This window comes from Macaca mulatta, chromosome 8 (assembly GCF_049350105.2).
Source record: "Macaca mulatta isolate MMU2019108-1 chromosome 8, T2T-MMU8v2.0, whole genome shotgun sequence".
NCBI classification, from domain to species: Eukaryota; Metazoa; Chordata; class Mammalia; order Primates; family Cercopithecidae; genus Macaca; species Macaca mulatta.
In genome coordinates this window covers 77995186-78022188 of record NC_133413.1, presented here as the reverse complement: position 1 = coordinate 78022188, position 27003 = coordinate 77995186, and the positions used below count along the sequence as shown (strand labels likewise).

General features: G+C 39.3%; 1 protein-coding gene across 7 annotated transcripts in view; it reads left to right on the top strand.

The window, feature by feature from the left end:
• ARFGEF1 (ADP ribosylation factor guanine nucleotide exchange factor 1) overlaps positions 1-27003 on the top strand; it is a 146561-nt gene that overhangs the window by 15318 nt on the left and 104240 nt on the right. For all 7 annotated transcript variants that reach the window (XM_077942521.1, XM_077942520.1, XM_015145405.3 and 4 more), the window contains 2 exons: positions 24458-24488; positions 25547-25703. In XM_077942521.1, the coding sequence (XP_077798647.1) occupies positions 24458-24488; positions 25547-25703 (188 nt within the window). The remainder of the gene's footprint in view (positions 1-24457; positions 24489-25546; positions 25704-27003) is intronic.

The window sequence follows — 27003 nt, the reverse complement described above, 5'->3', positions numbered from 1 at the left end:
ATTACCACAGTATTTCCATTCCTTTTTTTGACCCATTTACGTTAATTTCCTACCTGATTCTCCTTTCTCCTTTTCAAACCCTCAGAATCTCTATTAGCATTGATCTATGAAAACATTCTTGATTTATAAAGACATATTTTAACTCAATTCAAACAGTTTAAAAATAATCAGAGAGTAACCTGAAATACAAATATGCATTTAGTTTACAACCCTTGATGTATCCTCACAAATGACCACTACATTGCAGAAATGAGGGAAAATTCACTACATGGTAGAACAGTAGATAGGTGGTAGTTTATTGCTAGATCCCAGAAGGAATGAAAAGCTAAAAGGATGAGAAAGAAGAGCTAGATATGGAGGACAGGGAACATAAGCCATGTAACATATGGATAACTCATTTTCTGAAATATAAAACAAAAACCAGAAATTGCTGGCAAAACAATAATCAAAGATATGCTGGAGAAAACTGCACTAAAAAATACTTGTGTGTGCAAACTGCTATATTCTAGGAAGAAAAATACTCAATGTGAAAAGACTTAGAAATCTCAGTCTAGCAATATTTTTTAATATTAGTGATAAAAAATTAATCTTGTAAATATCCAGGCAAAGAAAATAAGCTTCCAGAAGAATAGTTCAGTTTGTTAAGACTGTAAAGAATCAGTAGCATCCATGGCTATTCAAGGAAAAAAAAAATTATAAGAGTTTCATCCTAGGTAAATGTAATAGGAATTTGCTGAAAATGTTAAAACAGCAACTCTGGGGCCGGGCGCGGTGGCTCAAGCCTGTAATCCCAGCACTTTGGGAGGCCGAGACGGGCGGATCACGAGGTCAGGAGATCGAGACCATCCTGGGTAACACAGTGAAACCCCGTCTCTACTAAAAATACAAAAACTTAGCCGGGCGAGGTGGCGGGCGCCTGTAGTCCCAGCTACTCGGGAGGCTGAGGCAGGAGAATGGCGTGAACCCGGGAGGCAGAGCTTGCAGTGAGCTGAGATCCGGCCACTGCACTCCAGCCTGGGTGACAGAGCGAGACTCCGTCTCAAAAAAAAAAACAAAAAAACAAAAACACAGCAACTCTGCTAATAAACATAAGCATTCTCTTTTATATCTTTTTTAAAAAAATGCCTTATCTCACCTCTCTATCATCTTTTTCCCTTGTTGCCTTCTTTATCTCCCTCATCTCTCCACCACTTTCTCTCACCCCCTCTATTTCAAATTCTTCTAGAATATTGTTAGAAAACAATCAGAAATGTGTTACAAAGATGTATGTACAATCTTTATGCTGTTTTTAATTACTAAAATATGAAAATAACTCAGGTAGTCAACAATATAGGATTGATTAAATGATGTTAATAAAGGGAATGTTACAGAGTACTGTGTAGTGATGTGCTTGAAATATACTTATTGATATGGGAAGATGAATGATTGGAAAAAGCAGATTATATAATACTTTTCTTAGAACAAATATGTGTAGGTATACGGAGAAAAAGTGTTGCAAATACAAGAAAATTCTGACATATGATCATACCAAGTAACGTGTCTTGTGGTAGAACTACAATAAAATATTTCATGGCATGGTTAGAAGAAGTGTGTCACTGGGCCAGGTGCATTGGCTTACGCCTGTAATCCCAGCACTTTGGGAGGCTGAGGTGGGTGGATCACCTGAAGTCAGGAGTTCAAGACCAACCTGGTCAACGTGGTGAAGCCCCATCTCTAGTAAAAATACAAAAGATTAGCCAAGGGTGGTGGCAGGCACCAGTAATTCCAGCTACTTGGGAGGCTGAGGCAGGATAATAGCTTGAACCTGGGAGGTGAAAGTTGCAGTGAGCTGAGATCGCACCATTTGCACTCCAGCCTGGCAACAAGAGCGAAACTCTGTCTCAAAAAAAAAAAAAGAAGTATGTCATCCAGGAGTCTGTATGCTTCTTCCTCAAGCATGTGGTATTTAAATGTAGAGTAAGAGGAAAAAGAAAACATACACACAAGTGTAAGTAGTGGGCTGCTTATTGAAGTAGAAAAATAAAATCAAGGAAGAAGATTGCTGACATCAAATATAGATGATTGAATAATAGTTATATTTATTTACTAGCAAGTCAACCTCGTAGTGAACACAGGGATAATTTAAATGTTTTTGATATTGCTTAGAGTATGCCTAACTAGGGTATTATAAATTGATTGTACTTTGGGCTTGATTACCCATTAGCTTGTAATAATAGGAAGGAAATTGTTTTGTTCTTCAATTCCTTTCTCACTTTGATTTCTCAAAATGAGGAAAGAATAACTGGCCTCATATAGGCTTTTGACTAGGAAATATTTATACAGTAAATCCTGACAATGTCATTGATATAGGTTCTTGGAAACTGTGACTTTAAGTGAAATGACATACAGCAGGTCCTTTAATAATATTGGTTAAACATGTCATTATAAGGTTGATTAGAAAAAAATGATTTTGTTATACATCATTTTGCTTAAAGTCACAATTTCCAAGAACAACAAGGTTAAGTGAGGACTTACTGTAATTTATGTCTTTGGTAATCTAAGTATTATATAAGAAATAAAAAGTATTTTTGAGAGAACCTCATTGTTTGCTGTTATTTTCTAAAACACAAGTCTTAGCTTCATCTCAAACTAAGCTAAGAAAGATGTATAAGGTTTCGGAAGATCTCATTTTCATGTGTGTATCCTTTAAGGCCTTCTCAACACATCCAGAAAAGGTGTGGAAAGCTAATTTAAGAATACAGGTTGTTTTAATGTCTGTAGAAAGCCCAGTGTTAACCAGTATAGATTTACTCTTGCAGATACTTGGGATCCTTTCTAAAGATGGATACCAGGTTCTTTTCAATTATATGGAAACTGCCATTTATCAGTTAGTTATTTTCCTGTGTTTCATATTTGAGTCACAAAATAGTACTGTGAGTCATAGATGTTCTTTTTCTTATATTTCTTTTTTTATTTTTTGAGATGGAGTTTCACTCTGTCGACCAGGCTGGAGTACAGTGGCACGATCTCAGCTCACTTCACCCTCCACCTCCCAGGTTCAAGTGATACTCCCACCTCAGCCTCCTAAGTAGCTGGGACTACAGTTGTATGCCATCACGTCTGGCTAATTTTTGTATTTTTAGTAGAGAAGGGGTTTCACCATGTTGGCCAAGCTGGTCTTGAACTCCTGACCTCAAGTGATCTGCCTGCCTTGGCCTCCCAAAGTGCTGGGATTACAGGTGTGAGCCGCTGTGCCCAGCCTTTTTCTCGTATTTCATATTCATAAGTGCTTTCCTGAAATCAGCTAAAATTTGTGCTCATTCCATTATAACTTGATTAAAACTTTTTTAGTCCTGAGTAGATGCATTTCTATCTTCCTTCCCTACTTCGCCCATTGGGAAATTTCTCAAAAATCTTCCTTCATAATAATTCAATATTTGTTTATATTTATTATTAGTATTTATTTGCAGATAACCTTTGGGAATATTAGACATACTAGTTATTCATATGTTGATACTGTCCTTAGATTTTTGGAGAGTGCTTTCTTGCTTTCAACATCTAGCTGAGTTTTGTCCCGTTGAGAAAATGGGAAACTTGACTGAAATAATGGGAGAGAATGGATTAATTTTGGAACATGGGACATTACGGGACATGGTAGGACTGGGACAGGCCTGATAGAGGCTCCTTTATATAATATAAGGACAGCATGAGGTTGTAAGGACACAGAATAGAAAGGTGCAGACTGGTGAGATGAGGAAGTATTAAAAACAACCTTTGCTTTGCCCTTAGGAATAATGTGTATTATTTAAACGGTGTAAGCCCTCATTATAATTTGTTGATGATAGTTTAAGTATATGGGGTATGCCCATTAGCCATTTTCTGTTAAAAAAAAAAAAAAGTGGGTTTTTCGCCTGGGCATGGTGACTTACGCCTGAAATCCCAGCACTTTGGGAGGGATCACCTGAAGTCAGCAGTTCAAGACCAGCCTGACCAACATGGAGAAATCCTGTATCTACTAAAAATACAAAACTAGCCGGATGTGGTGGTGCATACCTATAATCCCAGCTACTTGGGAGGCTTGAGGCAGGAGAATCACTTGAACCCGGGAGGCGGAGGTTGCAATGAGCTGAGATGGTGCCATTGTATTCTAGCCTGGGCAACAAGAGCGAAACTCGGTCTCAAAAAAAAAAGGTGGATTTTTTTTCTCTGTGGCTCTTTGGGTTAACCTAATGTTTTGTATATTAAATTATGTTACTATGAACTCCAATTTTACCACAAGATTAAAAGCTAATAAAAATACTTTTTAGTCTTCACTATTTTATTTAACAAACATTTATTGAACATCTTAAGTGTATCTAAAAATTGTATTAGGCACTAGGGAAACTAGGGAACACTCATACGTGGTTCCTACCTTCAACAGCTTATAATCTCTTGGGGGAAGACAGATTTGCAGTAAATAGATGTTAAAATGGATAAATAGGTGCTATGGTAGACATATATGAAATTGATGGAAACCCAAAGGAAGAATAATTGATAAGTTCTTTTCAGGAGGAGTATTGGGGTGGGGTCATGGATCAGGAACAGCTTCATAGAGGAATCACTCTAGACTTCAGGCTTGGAAGATCACTAGATGAGTTTGCCGTAGAATTATAGGAGCATGCTGTGGCAGAATTAATTGCATGAGCATAGAAAGGTTTAAGGAAGCATGTCTGCACTTAGGAACTGCAGGGAGTTCAGTATGACTGTGGGAATATAGTTTGGCAGAGAAAGCAGGGGTGAGATCATTGAAGACCTCTTTTTGTTTTGCTTTGTTTTGTTTTCTTTGAGATAGAGTCTTGCTCTGTTGCCAGTCTAGAGTGCAGTGGCACGATCCCGGCTCACTGCGACCTCTGCCTCCCATGTTCAAGGGCCCCACCTTCTGTTACAGACAGTAGAATGCCAAGCAAAGGAGTGAAATTGATGTTGCATTTCAGAGAAATCACTCTACTCTGATTGGCATATTGAAAACTAGGTTTGTGGCTGGGCGCAGTGGCTCACGCCTATAATCCCAGCACTTTGGGAGTCCGAGGCTGGTGGATCACGAGGTCAGGAGATCGAGACCATCCTGGCTAACATGGTGAAACCCCGTCTCTAGTAAAAATACAAAAAAATCAGCCAGGCATAGTGGCAGGCACTTGTAGTCCCAGCTACTTGGGAGGCTGAGGCAGGAGAATGGCGTGAACCCGGGGAGTGGAGCTTGCGGAGAGCCGAGATTGCACCACTCCACTCCAGCCTGGGCGACAGAGCAAGACTCCGTCTCAAAAAAAAAAAAAAAAAAAAAAAAAAGTAGATTGCTGGGCTTCAGAACTGCAGGCAGTGAGACTGTTAATATTAATAAACTGTTGCCTTAGCACAGGTTTGAAGAAGCAAGGGTTTGAACCTGAGGCACTGAATATGGAAAGCTTAGATATCAGTAAATTAACAGGACTTCATAAATGTTTGGGTGTGAGGAATGAGAGAAAGGAAGGCATTTAGGATGATTCTGAGGTTTCTAATGACATGATTTTGAGAAGTTGGATCTGTTCACCAAAAATGGCAGTATGAGAAAATAAGCACATTCGATTTAAATGGGTTGATGAAAAAATGGATTTAATTATGGTTATATTGAGTTCGAATGCATGTGGGACACATGAGTAAAGATGTTTGGTTGATAGTAGTTTATAACATGACAAAAGCCTAGTGGAGAGATCTGAGTTGTAGATCAAGGTTTAGGTGTTACCAACATATGTTACCCAGTTAGGTCTTTTGGAGAAAAAGAGATGTATATTAAGTTATCTGGTAAATTTACACTGTCATTTATTGCTTTTTTGTTATTGTTGTTGTCGAGATGGAGTGTTGCTCTGTCACCCAGACTGGAGTACTGTGGCGCGATGTCTGCTCACTGCAACCTCCACCTCCTGGGTTCAAGCAATTCTCCTGCCTCAGTCTCCCGAATAGCTGGGATTACAGGCGTCTGCCACCATGCCTGGCTAATTTTTGCATTTTTAGTGGAGATGGGGTTTCACCATGTTGGCCAGGCTGGTCTCAAACTCTTGACCTCAGGTTATCCACCCCCTCTCAAAGTGCTGGGATTACAGGCGTGAGTCACCATGCCTGGCATTTATTCCTTTCTTTAGAAAACATTTAAGTATATATTTGTTCCCAATTTTATTGTAAGCCTGATAAATGTAAAGATAAGATATAAAATATAGTCTTTGCTTTTAAGGAGGAGATTGAAGGAGATGAATACATAAAATAATTTCAATATGCTAAGGTAAGTAGTGATAGTAATAATTGGAGGAAGCTATGGGAATAGAGAAGCGTAATTATCTTAGCCTAGAAGTGCAGGAGAAGACTTTTTGGTGAAGATAGGCTTTTGTTTTTGTTTTTAAGAGACAGGGTCTCACTTTGTTGCCCGGGCTAGAGAGCAGCAGTGCAGTCATAACTCACAGCAGCCTCAAACTCCTGAGCTGAAGTGATTCTGCTACCTTAGCCTGCCTCCCTAGTAACTAGGACTATAGTCACATGCCACCATGCCTGGCTAATTTTTTCTTTAATGTTTTGTAGAGGTGGGGTCTCTCTATATTGCCCAGGCTGATCTTGAACTCCTGGCCTCAAACAACCATCCCCACTGGGCCTCCCAAAGTGTTGGGATTATAGGCATGAGCCACCACGCCTGGCTGATAACATCTATTTATTCTAGAAGGATGAATGGATTTTAGCCAGGAAAAGATGGGTGGGAAAAGTATTCTGGGGAAGAAGGAGCATCATTAGCTAGGCATGAATAGCCGAATAAACCCAAAGTGTGAGAGAGTTACCTAGAAGGTTGGCATTTTAAGAGACTTAAGTGTACAGCAGGAATGGTAGGAGATGAGGCTCATGGAAAGTGTTATAGGTAAGGATGGTTGGAAAACCACTGAAAGGGGTTTTAGTTGAGATTGACAGAACATATGACTGAGGCAGCCTTGAAAGGTACCTGTTGGACGTACTGGTGGTGGGATGGAATTCAGGCAGAGGACACCATTTGAGCAAAAGCCTAGAGGTGTGAAATGGCAGATCTTTACAGGGGATTTATAGTGTTCCTTTACAATTGGAGTGTGGAATGCAAGGAAGGGCATGCAGAGAGATGAGAGTGGTAGGCAGGAGCCAAATCATGGAGGCTTTTGTGTGCCATGCTGAAGAACTTTATCTTGTCATGATCGCTCTGGCACTATGTAGAAGACGGATTAGAGCCAGTAGGCCCGATGAGAGATGAAGCCCTGACCCAAAGTTAAAGTGGCAGAAAGGATGGAGAAATCAAAATTAAGGCATTAAAACAGAAGTTCTCATCCTTGGCTATCCAAATACACTAAGATCACCCATGGAGCTTCTTAAAAATACAACCAACTATATCACATTACTGGAGATCTTCCTTCGCTAAGTTGGAGGATGAATGTAGGCAACCTATTTTGCTTTTTATTTTTGTTTTTTACATTAACATACAGTAAATTTGACTTTCTTTTTTACTGTACAGTTCCATGAATTTTAACACACGTGAAGATTTGTGTAACCTCTATCACAGTTGGGATACAGAATAGTTTTAGCACTCCCAAAAACTCCCTCATGCTTATAGTCACACCATTTCTCACATGCCTAACCCCTGGCAACCACCGATCTGTTCTCTGTTGTCATTTTAAGAATGTCATAAATGTGGAATGATACAGTATGGAGGCTTTTGAGACTGGCTTTTTTCACTCAGCATGCATTTAAGATTTATCCAAGTTGTTGCATGTATTAGTAGTCTTGTTTCTTTTTTTGTTTGGTTTTTTTGAGACGGAGTCTCACTCTGTTGCCCAGGTGGAAGTGCAGTCGTGCAATCTGCTCATTACAACCTCCTCTTCCTGGGTTCAAGCGATTCTCTTGCCTCAGCCTCCCGTGTAGCTGGATTACAGGCGCCTGCCACCATGCTTGGCTAATTTTTGTATTTTTAGTAGAGACAGGGTTTCACCATGTTGGCCAGCCTGACCTGGCCTCAAACTCCTGACCTCAGGTAATCCACCTACCTCGGCCTCCCAAAGTGCTGGGATTACAGGCATGAGCCACCGTGCCCAACTGTCTGTTTCTTTTTTACTGCTGAGTGTATGGATGTCGTATAGTTTGTGTTACACTCATTGAAGGGCATTTGAGTTGTTTCCAGTTTTGGCAGTATGACTAGAGCTGCTATAAATAGTCATGGACAGATTTTGGACAGATTTTTACATGAACTTAAGTTTTCATGTTTGTCTAGGGTAGATACCCAGAAGTGGGATTGCTGGGTCATATGGTAAGTATATGTTTAACTTCATGAGAAACTTACAAACTGTTTTCTTAAAGTGGCTATGCTATTGTACATTTCTACCAGCAGTGTATTTGAGTTCTAGTTGCTCCATATCCTTACCAACTCTTGGGAGTGTCAGTATTTTTAAAATTTAACCATGTTAATAGGTGTGTAGCATTACATCATTGTGGTTTTCTTTTTTTTTTTTTTTTTTTTTTGAGACGGAGTCTCGCTGTGTCTCCCAGGCTGGAGTGCAGTGGCGTGATCTCGGCTCACTGCAAGCTCCGCCTCCCGGGTTCACGCCATTCTCCTGCCTCAGCCTCCCAAGTAGCTGAGACTACAGGCGCCCGCCACCACGCCCGGCTAGTTTTTTTTGTATTTTTTTTAGTAGAGACGGGGTTTCACCATGTTAGCCAGGATAGTCTCGATCTCCTGACCTCATGATCCACCCGCCTCGGCCTCCCAAAGTGCTGGGATTACAGGCTTGAGCCACCGCGCCCGGCCATCATTGTGGTTTTCATTTGTATTTTTTTAATGGCTAATTGTGTTGAGCACCGGGTGTTTTTTTTGTTTTGTTTTGTTTTTGAGACAGCATTTTGCTCTTTCGCCCAGGTTGGAGCGCAGTGGTACGATCTCGGCTCACTGCAACCTCTGCCACCCCAGGTTCAAGCGATTCTCTTGCCTCAGCCTCCCAAGTAGCTGGGATTATAGGCGCCTGCCACCAGGCCCAGCTAATTTTTGTATTTTTAGTAGAGACGGGGTTTTGCTCTGTCGGCCAGGTTGGTCTTGAAATCCTGACTTCAGGTGATCCACCCGCCTGGGCCTCCCAAAGTGCTAGGATTACAGGTGTGAGCTATTGCGCCCAGTCTGAGCATCTTTTTTTATGTTTATTTGCCATGCGCATATCCTCTTTGGTGAATGTCTAAGTCTTTTGCCCATTAAAAAATTTGGTTGTATTTTTACTGTTGAGTTTTAAGAGTTTTTAAAGTATATATTCTAGATATAAGTCTTTGCCAGATAAACAATTTGCACATATTTTCTGTAGCTTACCTTTTATTCTCTTAACATTGTCTTTCACAGAGCAATCATTTTAATCTTGATAAATCTATTTTTTTCTTTTACGTCACATGCTTTTGGTATTGTATCTAAGAACTCTGCCTAATCCAAACTCACAGAGAGTTTCTCCTATGTTTTCCAAAAGTTTGATAGTTTTTTGTTTTACATTTAGATCTGTCATCTATTTAAGTTAATTTTTGTATAAGGTGGGAGTTTTAGGTCAAGACTTACTATTTTTGTTTTTTTTGCAAATGGGTGTCTAATTCCAACACTATTTGTTGAAAAGATTATCCTTTCTCCATTGAATTGCACTTGTACTTTTGTCAAAAATTAATCATCTATACTTCTGTGGGTCTGCATCTGGACTCTGTTCCATTGATCTGTGTTTCTCTCTTTAATACTACATTGTTTTGATTATTATAATTTTAAATTCTTATAATTAGAGATAGGGATTTCTCCCAAGTTATTCTTCTTTATTAGTATTGTTTTGTCTATCCTAGCCTTTCTTTTTTTTTTTTTTTTTTTTTTAGACGGAGTCTCGCTCTGTCGCCCGGGCTGGAGCGCAGTGGCTGGATCTCAGCTCACTGCAAGCTCCGCCTCCCGGGTTTACGCCATTCTCCTGCCTCAGCCTCCTGTGTAGCTGGGACTACAGGCGCCCGCCACCTCGCCCGGCTAGTTTTTTGTATTTTTTTAGTAGAGACGGGGTTTCACCGTGTTAGCCAGGATGGTCTCGATCTCCTGACCTCGTGATCCGCCCGTCTCGGCCTCCCAAAGTGCTGGGATTACAGGCTTGAGCCACCGCGTCCGGCCTATCCTAGCCTTTCTTAGCAAATTTTAGAATCTGTTTATGTGCAGAAAATCCTGTTAGAATTTTGATTGGCAGTGGATTAAATCTGTAGATAATTTTGGGGAAATCTTTATTGTTTTTATACTTTCAGTCCATGAACATGATATATTTATTGTTTTTTAGTTCTTTGATTTTTTTTGTCAGCATTTCTTTCAGTATATATTTTATATGTGTTTTGTTAAGTTCATACTTAAGAATTTTATTTTGTGGGGAGCTATTGTGAATATTTTTGTTTTTTGTTCTGTTTTGAGACAGGGTCTCATTCTATTGCCCAGGCAGTGCCATGACCCCAGCTCACTGCAGCCATCACTTTCTGAGCTCAAGTAGTCCGTCCTCCTGCCTCGGCCTCCCAAGTAGCTGGGACTACATGCATGCACCACCCTGCCTAATTTTTAAATTTTTTTGTAGAGATGGAGGTCTCACTGTATTGCTCGAGCTGGTCTTGAATTCCTGGACTCAAGCCATCTTTTTGCCTCAGCTTCCCAAAGTGCAGGGATTACAGGTGTGAACCATTGCACCTGGCTGTAAATAGTATTTTTTTAAAACTTTGGGTTTCCAGTTGTTCATTGCTAATATATAGAAATGTGATTGAGTTTTGCATGTTGCAGCCTTCCTAAATTCATTTATGAATTCTTAGAGTTTTTTTCTTCTTCAAGATCTCTTGGGATTTTTTACTTAACTAATCATGTAATCTGTGAATAAGAGCTATTGTATTTCTCTCTAACTTATATACCTTTATTTACTTATTTACACTGTCTGGGATGTTCAGTACAAAGTTGAGTAGAAATGATGAGAGGGTTTCCACACCCAACCAGCTCTTGGTTTTGTGTGGCTACTGTTTATCATTCTCCTCTATTGCTGGGTTACTGAGAGTTATTAAAATCATGAGTGGATGCTGAGTTTTGTCAAATTATTTTTCTGTATCAATTGAAATGATCATGTGATTTTTTTCTTCTTTAGCCTATTCTATGGTAGATTACATGGGTTGACTTTTTTTTTTTTTTTTAAATGGAGTCTTGCTCTGTCACCCAGGCTGGAGTGCAGTGGCACGATCTCAGTTCACTGCAAGCTCCACCTCCTGGGTTCAAGCAATTCTTGTGCCTCTGCCTCCCGAGTAACTGGGACCACAGTCAAGTGCCACCATGCCTGGCTAATTTTTATATTTTTAATAGTTTCACCATGTTGGACTGGTCTCAAACTCCTGACCTCAGGTGATGTGCCTGCCTCGGCCTCCCAAAGTGCTGGGATTACAGGTGTAAGCCACCACTCCCGACCTTTTTTTTTTTTTTTTGGATATTAGTTTTGTGTCTTTAGAATAAACCTCAGTGGGTCATGGTATTTAATTCTTTTTATAGCATGCTGGATTCTAGTTAGTATTTGATTGATGATTTTGGCATCTATATTCATGAGTGATATTTGTCTGCATTTTTCTGTACTGCCTTTGTTCAGTGCAATTCTGATGCTAACTACATCATAATTTGGTTCTGGAGTTGAGTCATATTTCACAGGTTAAAGGCATAGTCCTTGGCAAAACTGTTTTCACTTCAGATACCAGCTATATGCTTGAGAGTTTCCAGACCACCTGCACTTCTGACCAACTGGCTACAAATTCAGGGGTTTCTGTTAGCTCCTCGCGTTAAGTAGAGCAACTCACAGAACTCAGGAAAGTGCTGTTTCAGGATTGTGGTTTTGTTATAAAGGACACAAATTAGGATAATTCAAAAGGAGAGAACTATAGGATGAGTTTGGAAGGGCCCCAGACACAAAGCTTTTGTGTCCTCAGAATGCTTTACCCTCCCAGCTCATCGATGTGTATCACTAACCAGGAAAGCTCACCCAAGCTTTGGGTGTCCAGAGTTTTTGTTGGGGTGGCATTACACAGGAATTATTGAGTGAGTCATTGGTCACATGATTGAATCTGAACTGCAGCCCCCTCCCGGAGCTCTTTGGAGATGGGGCTGAGATCATGTGGTTCAAAGCCCAAACTTTACTCACATAGTTGGTCTTTCACTAATCCCTATCCTGAAACTGTCAGAGGGGTTTACCATGAATAATAAAGATGCTCCTATTAGGAAGTTTCAGAGGATTAGAGGCTCCCTCCCTGAACCAAGGACAAAGACCAACAAGATTCTTAATGATACAACAGTCCAGGCTGGGAATGGTTGTTCGTGCCTGTAATCCCAGAACTTTGGGAGGTCGAGGAGGGCAGATCACTTGAACCCAGGAGCTCAGGACCAGCCTGAGCAACATGGCAAAACCCTGTCTCTACAAAAAATATAAAAATTAGCTGGGTATGGTGACGCATACCTGTGTCCTAGATATTCGGGAGGCTGAGGTGGGAGGATCATGGAGCCTGGGGAGGTTTAGGCTGCAGTGAGCTGTGATTGCACTGCTGCACTCCAGCCTGGGCAACCGAGTGAGACCCTGTCTCAGGAAAAAACCAAAAAGAATTATACAACAGTCCAGTTTTGTTATCAAGATAATATTGGCCTCGGGAAAGCAACTGAGATGTGTTTTATCCCTTAATATTTTCTAGAGGAGATTGTACAGAATTGATATAAATTCTTTTATAAACATGGTAGAATTCTCAGGTGAAACCATCTGGTCCAAGATATTTCACTTTTGGTAGTTTTTAAACTATGAATTCAATGTCTTTAATAGTTACAGGACTATTCAAATGATCTATTTCGTATTGGAAGAATTGTGGTAGCTTGTGATTCTTGAGGAATTGGTCTATTCATCTCAATTCTCAGATTTATGTATGTAGAATTGTTTGTACCTAGTCCCTCTTAATGTCTGCAGTGTTTGTAGTGATACCCTGCTTTATTTTTTCCTTCCTCTTGCTGGAGTTTCAATTTTATTGATCTTATCAATCAGCTTTTTAAATAGATTTTTCCTATGTTTCTGTTTTCAGTTTTGTTGATTTCTGCTCTTGTATTTATTATTTTTCCTTTTTTTCTGCTTGCTTTGGGTTTATTCTGTGCTTCTTTTCCTAGTTTCTTAAGGTGGGAGCTTAGATTTGTGACTTTTTTCTAATGAAGTATTAAGTGCTGTAAGTCTCCCTTTAAGGATGCTTTAGCTGTATCCCATAAAATGTTATATTTTTATTTTTATTGAGTTCCATGTGTTTTTTAAAAATTTCCCTTAAGACTTCCTCCTGACCCATGGATTATTTAGAAGTGTGTTGTTTAATTTCCAAGTGTTTGGAAATACTAGTTTTTCTCCATGATTCCTATTTTTATTTCATTTTGGTAGAGAACACATTCTGGGCTGCTCTGCGTATGGAGTAGCCATTCTTGTATTCCTTTACTTTCTTAATAAACTTGCTTTCACTTTACTCAGAAAAAGAAGAACAAACTCTGTATGATCTCAGTACTTTTAACTTTGTTGAGATTTGTTTTATGGCCCAGAATATGGACTGTCGTGGTGAATGTTCCATGGACATTTAAAAATAATGTGTGTCTGTCTGTTATTCAGTGGAGTATTCTATAAATTTATACCCTGCCGACTGATGGTGTTGTTCAGTTCTGTATCCTTAGTGATTTTTTTTGTCTAGTAGTTGTATTGTTGTAAGAGGGATGTTTAATTCTTCAGCTATAATAGCAGATTTGTCTGTTTGTCCTTTCAGTTCTATCCATTTCAATTTCATGTTATTTTGAAGCTCTTTGTTATATACACATTTAGGATTACTATGTATTCTTGATGTATTTGACCCTTGTATCATTGTGTAATATCCTTTGTTCTGGTCACTTTTTGTTTTCAGTTCTACTTTATCTGATATTAATATAGCCATGCCTGCTTTCTTTTGATATCTTTTTCCATCTGTTTACTTCCATCCTACTATATTACACAGGTGTGTGGGTATGTGTGTTTTCTTTCTTAAGAGATGGTCTTGCTCTGTTGCCTAGGTTGGAGTGCAGTGGTGTGATCATAGCTTGCTCAAGCAGTCCTCCTGTCTCAGCCTCCTGAGTAGCTGACACTACAGGCACATGCCACCATGCCCACCTAGCTAATTTTTAAAATTTTTTTATAGAGTTGGGGTCCTGCTATGTTTCCCCGACTGCTTTTGAACTCCTGGGCTCAAAGATTTTGGGATCATGGAGGACAGGAGCCAGGACTAGATTGCAGCTCCGGACAGAGCAGCATGCGGAGGCTTGCATTGTGAGTTTTAGCTCCAGATCGACTGCAAGAACAAACCAGCAATCCTGAGAGGACCCACAGACCCTCTGAAGGAAGTGGACTGCTTCTGCAGGACCCGGGAGATCCCCCCGCCCTCCCTGCCAAATACTGTGAGTGCCCCAACTGCAGAAGTGGGAAAGGGAGACCCTCCTCTCCTGAACACACACCCCCACTGGAGATGCTGAAGGTCTGTTTGCGGGAGAAGTTTCTGACTTTACCTGGAGCTGAGTCAAGTTAGTTGAGCCAAGCGAAATACAGGGGTAGAGGAAGCAGCAGAAAGGCCCTGAGAGCTTGCTAGGTCCCCAAGCCGCCCATTCCTGTCTGGCACCACAGAGATCCATCGAGGTTGGCCAGAGGAGCAGGGGGTAAAACTCCACTGGGAGAAGGAATTCTCTAGCTGAATTTTGTAACAATTTGAATGAGAAGCCTCCTGGTCAGAACTCAGGGGAGGGTTTTAATCCATCTGTGCTTGTAGACTTCATAGTCAGGGGAAGAACTAAAGCCCTTTTCTTTCGCAGCTGGGAGGCAGAAAGCCTTAGGCAAGTTTTTAAGCTCCTTTTGCCCTCCACCTGGAAACAGACTTGGGGCTGTTGCAGGGGAGCAAGGTGGGAGTGAGACTGACCCTTCGGTTTTTCTGGGAACTGGGTGAGACTTGTGACTGCCAGCTTTCCCCCACTTGGCTGATAACCTGGATGACTCAGCAGAGGCAGCCATAATCTCCTAGACACACAACTCCATTGACCTGGGAATTTCACTCCCATCCCCCACAGCAGCCATAGCAAGACCCACCCAAGAAGAGTCTGAGCTCAGACCTGCCTAGCCCCTCCTCCACCTGATGGTCCTTCCCTACCCACCCTGATAGTGTAAGATAAAGGGTGAGGTGTATAATCTTGGGAGTTCTAGGGCCCTGCCCACTGCAGGTCCCTCTCCACACTAGTACAGCTGATACTTTCTGGAAGGCGCCACTCCTGGCAGGAGGCCAACCAGCACAAAAATAGAGCATTAAACCATCAAAGCTAAGAATCCTCACGGAGTCCATTGCACCCTCCACCACCTCTGCCGGAACTGGCACTGGTATCCATGGCTAATCACAGGACTCTGTTCAGACAAGCCCCAGTACCAAGCTTGGAACTGGGTAGACTCTCTGGGTGCCTAGACCCAGAAGAGAGACAACAATCACTGCAGTTCGGCTCACAGGAAGCCACATCCATAGGACAAGGGGGAGAGTACTGCATCAAGGGAACACCCTGTGGGACAGAAAAATCTGAACAACAGCCTTCAGCCCTAGACCTCCCTCTGACCGAGCCTACCCAAATGAGACGGAACCAGAAAACCAACCCTGGTAATATGACAAAACTAGGCCTGTCAGCATCCTACAAAAATCATACTAGTTTACCAATAGTGGATCCAAACCAAGAAGAAATCCCTGATTTACCTGAAAAAGAATTGAGGAGGTTAATTCTTAAGCTAATCAGGGAAGGACCAGACAAAGGCAAAGCCCAATGCAAGGAAATTCAAAAAATGAACTCCTGAGCTCAAGTGATCTTCCTGGCTCAGCCTCCCAAGTAGCTGGGATTCTAGGTGCACAGTACCACACCCAGCTAAATGTCTTCTAATTGTTGTGCTTGGACCTTTTATATTTAATGTAAATTTATATACAAGGGCATAAGTCTGCTATTTTACTTTTGCTTTCTGTTGTTCCCTCTGTTTTTGGTTGTCCATTTTCCTGCCTTTATGTGGACTTCTTGAAAAATTTTTAGAATTCCATTTGATTGTTCTGTTGGAGTTTATATTTGATTTTTGGTGGTTGTACTAGACATTACATTATTCATACATGGCTTTTCACAGTATACTGATGTCAGCATTTTACCAGTTTGAGTAACCTGTAGAAAAACCTTAGCTCCATTTAGGTCCTTTTATCTTCCCTTTCTATAGTATTGTGTTAAATAGTTCCTCTGCATACATTAGGAACCACATAAGACAGTGTTTTATTTTTTGTGTTAAATGTGTAACATAATTTTTAAAACTCAAGAGAATAGTGTTGTACGTTTCCGTATTTTTACACTTCCCATTCTTCACGGTGTTTCAAAACTTATAATTTCCTTCGTGTTGGAAGAACTTCAGTTATTCTTTTAGGATAGATCTTGTGGTGACAGGTTTTTTGTTTTTTTTTTTTTTTTTTTGGTTATCCTTCATCTGAGAAGATCTTGATTTTACTAAACTATTCCTTTAGGATTTTTCACAGATTATCTGTATAACTCTGGGTGACAGATCTTTTCTTTCAGCTCTTGGAAATGTTGTGCCACATCCCCCATTGGCTTCCATAGTGTTCAATAAGAAATCCACTGTCACTCTAATCATTTTTCTTCTGTCGATATTATGTCATTTCTTTCTACCTGCTTTCAAGATTGTTTTGTCTTTAGTTTTCTGGGGTTGGATTCTGATGTGTCTTGACTTGGATTTCTATCCTGTTTGGGTTTGCTCAGCTGAATCTATAGGTTTGTGTATAATACGAAAGTATTTTGTATTAGTGGTTACAACCCAGCATTGGATCATGAAGTCAATTTTGTGGCCTATGGCTGGTGTTATGATTGGTTTTTAATAGAATAGAAAATGAAAATATATCCCAGAATAACAAGGATAATAATTAAATTTTTATTTCCATAACATATGTGTAGGTGTTTTCTGGGATCCAGGATAGTGGTGTGCAGTCAGAAACGTTGGAAAACTATTGATTAAGACCATTCACAAGATTTTGTTTTGTTTGAAAAAAGAGGCTAGTTAACACCCCCCTTATCTGAGACTCTGATGCTGATGAGTAAAAAGTATTTTTTTCTCCATATCACCTGGGCTTCATAGTTTGTTTCTTCTAACCAGTTAAATTGTTTAAAAACTTATGAATCTAAGTAGAGGTTACACTTTGTATAAACTCAAAACAGATGGCTTTAGGAACAGTGTCACTCTCTGTCCCTGATGTTATATGTAATAATCATAAGTAGGGAAGGTATGCGAAGGAAAAGCAAAGAAAATAGCAAAGAACAAGATGTTATTTTTTTCTTTCTCTTTTAGTTCTCCAGAATATGGTAGCGTTTATTAAATGTCTGCTTACTATGTAACTCACACTGTGCTAGATGCTAGGAATGCAAAGAAGAATGAAAAATGTCCCTGTTGTATGTAACAGATCACTAAAGCTTATTCTTCTGGTGTAGCTGAAATTTTGTATGCTTTAATCACTATCTCTCTTTTCCCCATTTATGTACCTCCTCTAACCTCTGGTAACCCTCATTCTACTCTCTACTTCTATCAGTTTGACTTTTTTAGATTCCATATACAAGTAAAATCATGTGTCTTTCTCTGCCTTTTTTCACTTAGCGTAATATCTTCCATTAATATCTTCCATTTTTTCACTTAGTGTAATATCTTGCCTATGTTGTCGCAAATGACAGGATTTCCTTCTTTTTAAGGCGGAATGGTATTCCATTTTGTATATTTTATAAGATTCTCTTTATCCATTCATCTGATGATGGACACCTAGGTTGCCTCCATATCTTAGCTACTGTGACTGTAATAAGTAATAATGCATTATATATTTCAAAATTACTAAAAGTAGATTTTAAATGTTTTTACAATAAAAAATAAAGTATGTGACTTGGATTTGTTAATTAGCTTGATTTGGTCATTCCATATTGTAAAAACATATCAAAACACCTAATTGTACCCCATAAATATATAATATGTACCATTAATATGTGTCCATTAAAATAATAAAATTAAATTTAAAAATAAAAAGTTCCTTGCATTCAGGTAGCTCAGAATCAAAGGTAAGCAAATAATCTCAGTGCTTTATAAATAAGTGCCTTATAAAAATAGGTCCTTGGTTCTATGGGAGCACATAAGCAGGGATGATGAGTGAGAATGGCAAATGGGCAAGAGGCTGAGGCTGTGGAATATTTCACTTAAGAGGTGAAGTTCAGCCTCCATCTTGAGGGGAGGAGTCAGGGATTGCCAGGCATATTACAAAGGAATTGAGTTAGGGAACAAAGCCCTAGCTGCATTTTATTAAGCTCTGTATCTGCTAACCATGTGGTTTCCTTATCTGAATTTTCACAACACATTAAAAGAACTTTCCATGATCCTGGCAATCCTTTTGTACCTCTAGGTAGCTGTCTCTCCCATTTGCCAAGAAGTTATTTCAAACCCCATTCTCTCTAAGCCTCTTTAACTTTTCCTATTCCAGGTATCTATCTTTGTATAATAAACCACCCAAAACTTAGTAGTGTAATGCAGTGATCATTTTATTATGCTTACAGGTTCTGTGTGTCAGGAATTCAGATGGGGTATGCTGCTGCTCCACAGTGTCTGGGGCCTCAGCTGGGCAAACTGAAATGACTGAGGGAGATGTGAATGGCCAGGAACTGGAATCCTCTGGAGCCATCTTTACTTACATGTCTGGTGCCTGGATGGTGATGACTTTGAAAGCTGGGCTCAGCTGGAACTGGTGACGGAACTATTTTTATGTAGCCTCCATGTGGCTTGGGCTTCTCACAGTAGGGCCACTGGGCTCCAAGAGGGGATGCCTGGAAAGCCAGTAATTCTGTTATAAGAGAATCAGGCAGGAGCTGCTTGGCCTTTCTGACCTAACCTCAGCTGTTGTTAACTGTCACTTCCACTGCATTCTGTTGGCTATAAATGAATCTCTGAGGCCAGCCCAGATTTAAGGGGAGGGGAATTAGACTATCTCCTGGTGGCAAGGTCACTCTGTAGAAGAACATGTGGGATGGCAGACACCATAGTGGCCTTTTTGGGAAATATAGTCGGCCACACTCTCCCAGTTTTCAAATTCATAAATCTTGATTCTTGCTGAATATTGCCACTTAAATATCCCACAGTTACTTAAAATAAAACATGACCATTAACTGTTCTTCACTCCTACTCCTCCAACTCTACCCCTGTACATTGAGAAAATGGCATTGTGGCTAAGTACCTCTGTTATCCAGTTATGCAAGCCAGAACCCCTTTTCTTCCTAATACATCCTTGCCCTACTAGGTTAATGAGATTGTTCCATTCTTCTTCCTTGTCCATGGAATTTACATTTACTAATAATTTCTTAGAATAGTGCTTGCACACATAAAGTTTGAGTCAGATCACAGAAATACTGAAGTTAACTTTTGTAGTCACATTCCTTTCTTCAGACTTGGCTCAAAGCTACTTGTGATTAATTGGTGGCTGGTTTGATTCTCTTTCTAGAGAATTTTCCTTTGTGAGTTTATTCATTTAAAAGAAAGAGGCAAACAGGAAAGAAACACAAAAAGATGAATTCCATAAATATTTTTGAATATTAGCAGCATTATGGTAATTGATATATAGACTCCCACAGTTACTGCTTTGAAGGAGACAATGCTTTGGATGTGTAGGTTCTAATGTGTTTATTAAAAACTATCCATTTGTGGCTGGGCGCGGTGGCGCACGCCTGTAGTCCCAGCACTTTGGGAGGCCAGGGCGGGTGGATCACCTGTGGTCAGGAGTTTGAGACCAGCCTGGCCAACATGGTGAAACTTCGACTCTACTAAAAATACAAAAATTAGCTGGGCATGGTGGCGGGCGCCCCGTAATCCCAGCTACTCAGGAGGCTGAGGCAGGAGAATTGCTTGAACCCGGGAAGAGGAGGTTGCAGCGTCCTGAGATTGCACCGCTGCACTTTAGCCTGGGCAACAGAGTGAGACTCCGTCTTAAAAAAAGGAAAACAAAACAGACAAACAAAACTATCCATTTGCCTTTGAGAGCTTTCCTTAAATTACCACTTTAGTTTGCATTGAGTAGCTGCTGTCACTTTGTAAATTACACTATATATAAGACAAAATTGATGTAATGAGAGGTAAATACAAATAATTCATAGTGTGTAGATAATAAAATTTGTTGAATCCATATAAATTTTATTTTGGGGGTTGTATTTGTACTGTCAAAGTGGAAAAAAGAGCAGCTAAACAAGTTGATAGTAAAAATAATACTATGAGGGGAGATGTTTAATATACTTAGGAGATTAGTTATAACTTGTACATACTCAGTTTAAAAAAAAAAAAAAGTCTTTCCTGTTCGTTAAACAAGTCCTGCGCCTTATAAACAGTGTTGACTTGGCTAGAAAATATTACATAGAAATTCCATAAATAAGCAATTCTTAAGTTTTAAATTGTATGCCATTCTTAGTAGCATGATGAAATCTTGCCCTGTCCTACCCAGGATGTGAATCTTTGTCCAGTGTCTCCATGTTTTATAAGCTACCTTCCCGTTTAGTCACTTAGTAACCATCTCAGTTATCACAACTGACTGTTGCATTAGGGCATGCTTGTGTTCAGGTCACCCTTATTTTACTTAATAGCCCCAAAGCACAAGAGTGGTGATACTGGCAGTTCAGATATGCCAAAGAGAAGCTTGTGAAGTGCTTTCTTTAAGTGAAAAGGTGAAAGTTCTCAACTTAAGAAAAAAAAATCATATGCTGAGGTTACTAAGATCTGTGGTAAGAAAGAATCTTCTGTCTGAAATTATGAAGAAGGAAAAAGAATTCTTGCTAGTTTTGCTGTCGAACTTCAAACTGAAAATTATGGCCATAGTATGTGATAAGTGCTTAGTTAAGATGAAAAAGGCATTAAATTTGTCGTGAAAGACGTGAACAGAAACATGTTCTAGTTGACAGAAATCAAGTTTGATTTAATCTGAGGTTTCAGGCATCCACTGAGGTCTTGGAATATATCCCCTGCAGATGACGGGGGAATGTAATGTGTTTGCCATGATAATTGTAGAATGATACTTTTCAGTTCTTTTGTGCCAGTTATTAGAAGTTTGCTTAAATATAGCACAATGTAGTGGGTAATACGCTAGTTTAAGACTAGAGAAACAAGGCCACGCGCGGTGGCTCATGACTGTAATCCCAGCACTTTGAGAGTCCGAGGCCAGCTGATCACCTAAGGTCAGGAGTTCAAGACCAGCCTGACCAACATGGAGAAACCCTGTCTCTACTAAAAATACAGAATTAACTGGGTGTGGTGGCGCATGCCTGTAATCCCAGCTACTCGGGAGGCTGAGGCCGGAGGATCGCTTGAACCCGAGCAACAAGAGCGAAGCTCCATCTCACAAAAACAAACAAACAAATCGACTAGAGAAACAAGTTTCTGGATCACTGCCTATCAGCTATCTGACCTTAGAACTGGCCATTTTTTATTCTGATCCTTAGTTTCCCTATCAAGTTGATTGCAGACGTTTATCTGTAAAAACTATTCTTCCACTCATGGACTGCACAAAAACATACGGTAGGCTTTTGTTCACCCATGTTTTAGAATATAAGGAACCTTTATAATCTAGTAGTTAGTGAAATTAGAGTTGTTTCTCATGCTTACAGTTATTTAGAGATATTTGGTATCAAAACACAGTGCTCTTTAAAATGTTTCACTTCCTCTGATATTCCTAGTGTATAATTTACTTAACTAGAATACCCTATTCTGGAATTATTTTATAAATGGGAATTCACCTTATACAAAAACTGCCAGCTCCTTTTCCCCTGCCTTGCCTTTTTCCTACCTTACTGGTTTGTAGTAGTATCTCAGCCTCTTAAATAATGATAATTTTTAAAAATGAAAAGTACTTAAATTATTTTATGACGGTTTAGGGCAGTCAGCACAGCATTTCTTCCTTATCCATACATATATTTTATTGTATTTATTTTTGACACGGAGTTTCATTCTGTCGCCCAGGCTGGAGTGTAGTGGTGTAATCTTGGCTCACTGCAACTTCCGCATCCTGGGTTCAAGCGATTCTTGTGCCTCAGCTTCCCAAGTAGCTGGGACTACAGGCGTGCACCACCACACCTGGCTAATATTTGTATTTTTAGTAGAGATGGGGTTTCACCATGTTGGCCAGGCTGGTCTCGAATTCCTGACCTCAAGTGATCGATGTGCCTCTGCTTCCCAAGGTTCTGGGATTATAGGTGTGAGCCACTGCGCCCAGCCCACACATATATTTTAAAGTGATTTAGATTATTTTTGATTGTATCTGTTGGTGAACCGTGAAATCTTGGTAGCTGATATACAGAACTTAAATATCATTGTGAACCTTTATTAAAGTAGTATTTTAAATAGCTGCAGATAATATTTTTACACTGTCTCCCTTCTAGTTCTACCAGTGATAAAATGGAAAGGGGTTTGTTTCACAGAAAGCTAAACTGAAATACTGAACATCCAATGCCTGGCACACAGTAGGCAATGAGTAAATGTGTACGTATTGTATGAATAAGTTGTATGGATTGTGCGAATCAATTGTAGAAATTGTATAGCAAAGTGATTTGGCAAAGTCGCTTTTTAAAGAGTTTAATACAGTATCTGATACATGAAAGATGCTCAGTTAGTGATAGTGTTAAATAATAATGTATAGGCCAGTGATTGTTTATCATACCCCAGTTTAGCACATTTTGTTCAGTTTCTCAGATACACCTATGTTATAGAGTGGTTAATAAACCAGCATCTGTAGTTAGATTACCTAATATTTATTGAAGCCTGATTAGCCATACGTCCAAGCCATGCAACCCTTGGGCAAGTTATTCAACATCTCTTCCTCAATTTTCCAGTCTTTAAAATGAAGATATAATAGTACATACCTCATAGGATTGTTGCCAAACATAAATACATTAGTTGCATGTAAAGTGTAATAGTCGTGTAAAGTTTAGTATATGTGAAGTGTAGTAGTACTTGGCACACATTTGAAAACCTTTCTTCCAAATTTCAAGCAGATTTAGTCAATCAGTCAGATTCCCCAATATATAAATTAATTAATAAAGTTTTTTTTTTAAAGAGATGGAGTCTTACTCTGTCACCCAGGCTGGAGGGTAGTGGTGTGATTTTGGCTCACTACAACCTCCGCCTCCCAGGTTCAAGTGATTTTCCTGCCTCAACCTTCCGAGTAGCTGGGGTTATAGGCGCACACCACCATGCCTGGCTAATTTTTGTATTTTTAGTGGAGACGATGTTTCACCACGTTGGCCAGACTGGTCTCAAAGTCCTGACCTCAGGTGATCTGCCCACCTTGGCCTCCCAAAGTGCTAGGATTACAGGCATGAGCCACTGTGCTCAGCCAATTAAATTTAAGGTTCTTCTATTACAGGTAGGATTTGTCTAATTTATCTCATACCTCATAGTGTAAATAGTGAAAGGGAAAATTTCCCATTAAATTGAGCATGTGTATTTTATAGGGCCTTGTATAGTCATAAATAGAAAAAGTAGTTAAATATCAATGCACAAACATATTTAAGAAGTTATAGTTCTGGTCTGATAATCTCCCTGGGGTAATCTCAAGGTTGGTACATTGAGGTGTTTTTCCCCCTGTCCCCAAACATCTGCCATATATTTTGTGACTTCAAAATATAGCATACACATTATTCTGTTGTGATTTTTTTTTTTTTTTTTGCTGGGAGGACAGGGTCTTGTTCCTGTGCCTAGGCTGGAGTGTAGTGGAGTCTAGTGGTTATAGCTCACTGTAACCTTTAACTCCTGGGCTCAAGGGACCTTCCTACCTCAACCCCCTGTTCCACATAGCTAGGACTGCAGGTGTACACCACCATGCCCAGCTGATTTACATTTTTTTTTTTATTTTGTAGAGATGGGGTGTTTGTTGCCCAGGCTGATCTCAGACTCCTTGCCTCAAGTGATCCTCCTGCGTTGGTCTCCCAAAGCACTAGGATTACAGGCGTGAGCCACTGAACTTGGCCGTGTTCTTAATATTAATACTTCTACTTAATATAAATAGTTACTTGACAAAAAAGAAAATATTTTGAGAAAAGGAAATGTGTTGGGAATTAATAATCTATAACTTCACTTATCCTTGTGATTGTTAATGTGCCTATTCATATAGTTTTATATTATTTGTGTAAATTAAAAAATTTAGATGGAACAATTTTAGCACCTAATTTTTATTAAATTTGCATTCTTTCCAACTTTATGTAGAAGTTCCAAATGAGTTTATAAAAGTTATTATGAAATTACTCAGTCTTTTTGTTGTCAAGTTTTCTAATGTATGCTTCTTTTTTTTTCCCCCTCAGAGGAAATAAAAGCAGAAACTGAAAAACAGAGGTTTGTGGGATTTCTTTTCTTTAGTAAAAATAATTTTCAAACTTGTCAGTCTTGGTCAAAACAATACAGTCATCTGTATTTTAGTGTGGCAAATTTTCTGCATGTGAGTTTATAGTAAAATCAACTTTAAAAATAGGTTTTAAGAAATACGGTTACATAAAAACAAACAAAATATATGATTATATTTCTTAAAACCTATTTTTATATATATTTATAAAAATGTATGCACGTGTTTTTTTGGAGACAGGGTCTCGCTCTGTTGCCCAGGCTGGAGTGCAGTGGTGTGATCACAGCTCACTGCAACTTCCACTTCCCAGGCTCAAGTGATCCTCCCACCTCAGCCTGCCGAGTACCTGGGACTACAGGCTAGCACCACCATGCCTGTGTTAATTTTTTGTAGAGATGGGATTTTGCCATATTGCCCAGACTGGTCTCGAACTTTTGGACTCAAGTCACCCGCTCGCCTCGGCTTCCCAAAGTGTTGGGATTACACACATGAGCCACCAGGCTCTGCTCTAAGCATACTTAAAAATACAAAAAGATTCTCATGTAAATAAGTATCTAAAGATACTTCTAAAATACCATAAGATAGCCTTCAGAGTCTTTTCGTAGACTTTGATTCATATTTGAAAAAATTATTAGGTTTTTTGGTAGTGTTGACCTTTTTAGGGCAATATCGAATAACTAAAAAGCTCACTTTTTGACTTAAGGACAAATAGAAAGGCCATTGCTTTTTAAGGTATTATAATGCCAAATTTGTTAAGTGACAATAAAATATTTCTGTAATAGAAGCACCTTGAATTTCACAGTTTTTGTAGACCAGTTTTGCAGACAAGATTTCAGTGTCTTGTGTTCAGTCACAGCTCTGGACACTAGCTTTTGACCATGTGGCAAACCACTTCACTTCTCTGGGCTTGAGTTTCCTCTTGAAATATGGGAAGATAGACGACTGGTTTAGCAAGATTCCTTTTAGAACTGAAATTCTGTGTTTCTACATGGGTTTATCATCAATATTATAAATGTGATATGCTATAATCAGACTTTTCTTTTTCATTTAGTCCTCCTCATGGAGAAGCAAAAGCTGGATCAAGCACCCTTCCACCAGTGAAATCAAAGACAAATTTTATTGAAGCAGACAAGTACTTCTTGCCTTTTGAGTTGGCATGCCAGTCCAAATGTCCCCGCATAGTTAGTACATCTCTAGATTGCTTACAGGTATGTGTAAAATGGCACTTTCTAAAAACTGTCTACTTTGAATGTGTTTCTAAAACATTATTCACGTTGATGATTCAGACATTTCCATGAAAGCTTTTAATACTCTTTTTTGTGATAAAAAATCCAAATGATTTTTTATATTTAAGACATAATAATAGTTGCAAAAAGACGTTTCTAGTTTAATGATAACAATCGTTAACTTAGTGGGATATAAAATCTTTAGTAAGATTATCAGTAATGGAAAGTGTTGATTTGGTCTCTTCTCATCAGTGAAATGCAAGATCCGTAATACTTTTAACCTGCTGCCGACTTTACATACATCACCATTTGCAAATAATTTTTCTAAGTGCTGTTTTTTTGTTTGTTTGTTTGTTTACTTTTTTGAGATGGAGGCTTGCTCTGTCACCTGGGCTGGAGTGCAGTGGCGTAATCTTGGCTCACTGTGACTTCTGCCCCCGTGTTCAAGCAATTCTCCTGCCCTAGACTTCCAAGTAGCTGGGAATACAGGCGTGTGTAACCACGCCAAGCTAATTTTTTTTTTTGTTTGTTTGTTTGTTTGTTTGTTTTTTGAAGAGACAGTTTCACCATGTTGGCCAGACTGGTCTTGAACTCCTGACCTTAAGTGATCCACCTGCCTTGGCCTCCCAAAGTGCTGGGATTACAGGTGTGAGCCACTGTGCCTGGCAGTGTGTCTGCTGTTTTATATGAAGCAATAGGTTAATATTGGCAGCTTAATACAATTTAATATTTAACTGCTATACTTTAGCTCTGGCAGTCATTTATGTCAGAAAAATTTCTGAACTCTGTTACCTTATTTGACACATAGACAGAGGATCCTCATAGATATTATATTTGTAAGACAAGTTTCTAAGTAGAGGAATACTTCTCTTTTCAGGTGTTCTCACTATTTGGGCATTATATGTATTCAACTATAATTAAGTGGCTAGGAAAAGACCATATGATTTGTCCTTAAGGCTAGGTTAAAGTTAAGTTCATCTGATTTGTGATCTGTTTTTACTGGAAAATTAGAATGATAATATCTGAAGCCTTCCTTCCAGGGTATACTGATAATGATGAATGAACAAATCTATGATTTATTTCAGCTAGTATATGGAAACTGGGTTTTATATATATTGATGAATCATTTGGAAAGAGATTGGGGGTCATTTAAAAGCATGAAGATAATTTTCACAAAGCAGTATCAGTAAAACCTTGTTTATATGGAAAGCAATAAGCAATTTTTTTTTTTTTTTTTTTTTGAGACAGGGTCTCACTATCACCTAGGTTGGAGTGCAGTGGC